General features: G+C 47.2%; 1 protein-coding gene across 1 annotated transcript in view; it reads right to left on the bottom strand.

Annotated features, from left to right (window-relative positions):
• Spaca7 (sperm acrosome associated 7) overlaps positions 1–881 on the bottom strand; it is a 25,263-nt gene extending 24,382 nt beyond the window's left edge. Inside the window, exon 1 of the mRNA XM_021170141.1 lies at positions 740–881. Coding sequence (XP_021025800.1) covers positions 740–833 — 94 coding nt within the window. The 5' untranslated portion in view covers positions 834–881. The remainder of the gene's footprint in view (positions 1–739) is intronic.
• Between the last annotated feature and the right edge of the window lie 507 nt (positions 882–1,388).

Here is a 1,388-nt window from a genome sequence, read left to right as displayed (position 1 = left end):
TCCTTCCTCTCTCTCTCTCTCTCTCTCTCTCTCTCATTGACCATGAATCTAGATTGTGTCCTGAACTTGGGTTTCTCTGATTAATGTAGCCCCAGCTGGCCTCCAACTTACAGAGGTCTACCTGCCTCTACCTCTGCCTCCCAGTGCTGGCATTAGAGATGTACACATGCATATCTGGCTACCTGGCCATCATTAACAAGCATCAGGAGCACTGTATCTTTCACTGGTGTTAAAAGCAATAAAGGATTAGTGTTAATGCTGTTAGTGTAAGAAGAACAGGCATATAAAAATATGCTTTATTCACTTCACAGAGAGTAGCAAGACATTGGGGCAGTGCTAAATGTTACACAAAAGGATGTGTATGTGTTTGAGCAGATATCAATGTGTGTATTTGTACCTGTCTATATGTGTGTGTCTTTATATATATGTGTGTGGTGCATGCACACATTTGTAGGCATCAAAACAAGTTGGGAAACATGCAGTCATAAAAACGGAAGAGGGACAAATGGAGGTTTGTGACACTATTCCTCTACCTTGGGACGCGTTAGAACATTCCCATTAAGTTAATAGAAAACTTATGTGCACGATGTATGAAGCTGCTCCCTGGCATTCCTGTGTGAGACACCTTCAAAGATGGACTTTCCCTTNTCNCCACTCCCCAAGTTCCAGCGAAGGAAGCACAAAGAAGAGTGCTTCCTCTACAGCTTCCAGGCTGGAGCTTTCTGTCCACAGAACCTACCTGAAGTTGTCGTGATCGGCTGCAGCTCAGCGCCTTGCCAGCAGCACAGCAGGAAGACAGATAAGAAGGTCCTGGCTCCTCTATTCGCTGTCATGGTCCCTCCAGTTACAGGAGGAGGCCCTTCCCTGGAAGGTCTTCAGCTTCCCCAGCCTTGGACTCCTGGATACGTGGAATGTGGGGGACCTGTGACATCACCACAGGGCACTGACCTGGGTTCCTTCCCNATTAGAGTGTATGTTAACCCTGTGAGAACATGGCTAAGAAGTGAAGTGGGGTCCTGCCCGGTATGAGGTTTGTTTTCTTGTGAGGCACTGTAGGGAGCTGANGGTGTGTGAGGCTTTCTTGGTAGATGGCAGCCTCAGAGAACAAGAAGAATATTCTAGCTCTTCCAGCATCTATAAAAACACAGAGCCCCAGGGACTTAACACATGTTGTGACTTAACTGTTGGGAATTCTGGCCACGTGACCATGACACCAGCTTAACACTTAACCAAGGGTCTGAATAGGATCCAGGCATATAGCCACATCTCTCCAAGCTGTGACTCGGTTGAATGACCAGAGACAAAGACAGACATGGCCAGAGGACAAGCCTGGTCAGTGGGGCAGCTGTGACTTGTTACCCCTATAACTAGGAAGTCAGATGCCAGAT

The sequence above is a fragment of the Mus caroli genome, chromosome 8, assembly GCF_900094665.2.
Source record: "Mus caroli chromosome 8, CAROLI_EIJ_v1.1, whole genome shotgun sequence".
NCBI lineage: Eukaryota > Metazoa > Chordata > Mammalia > Rodentia > Muridae > Mus > Mus caroli.
Note: the sequence above shows the minus strand (reverse complement) of the source record. Positions and strands in the feature narration are given on the sequence as shown.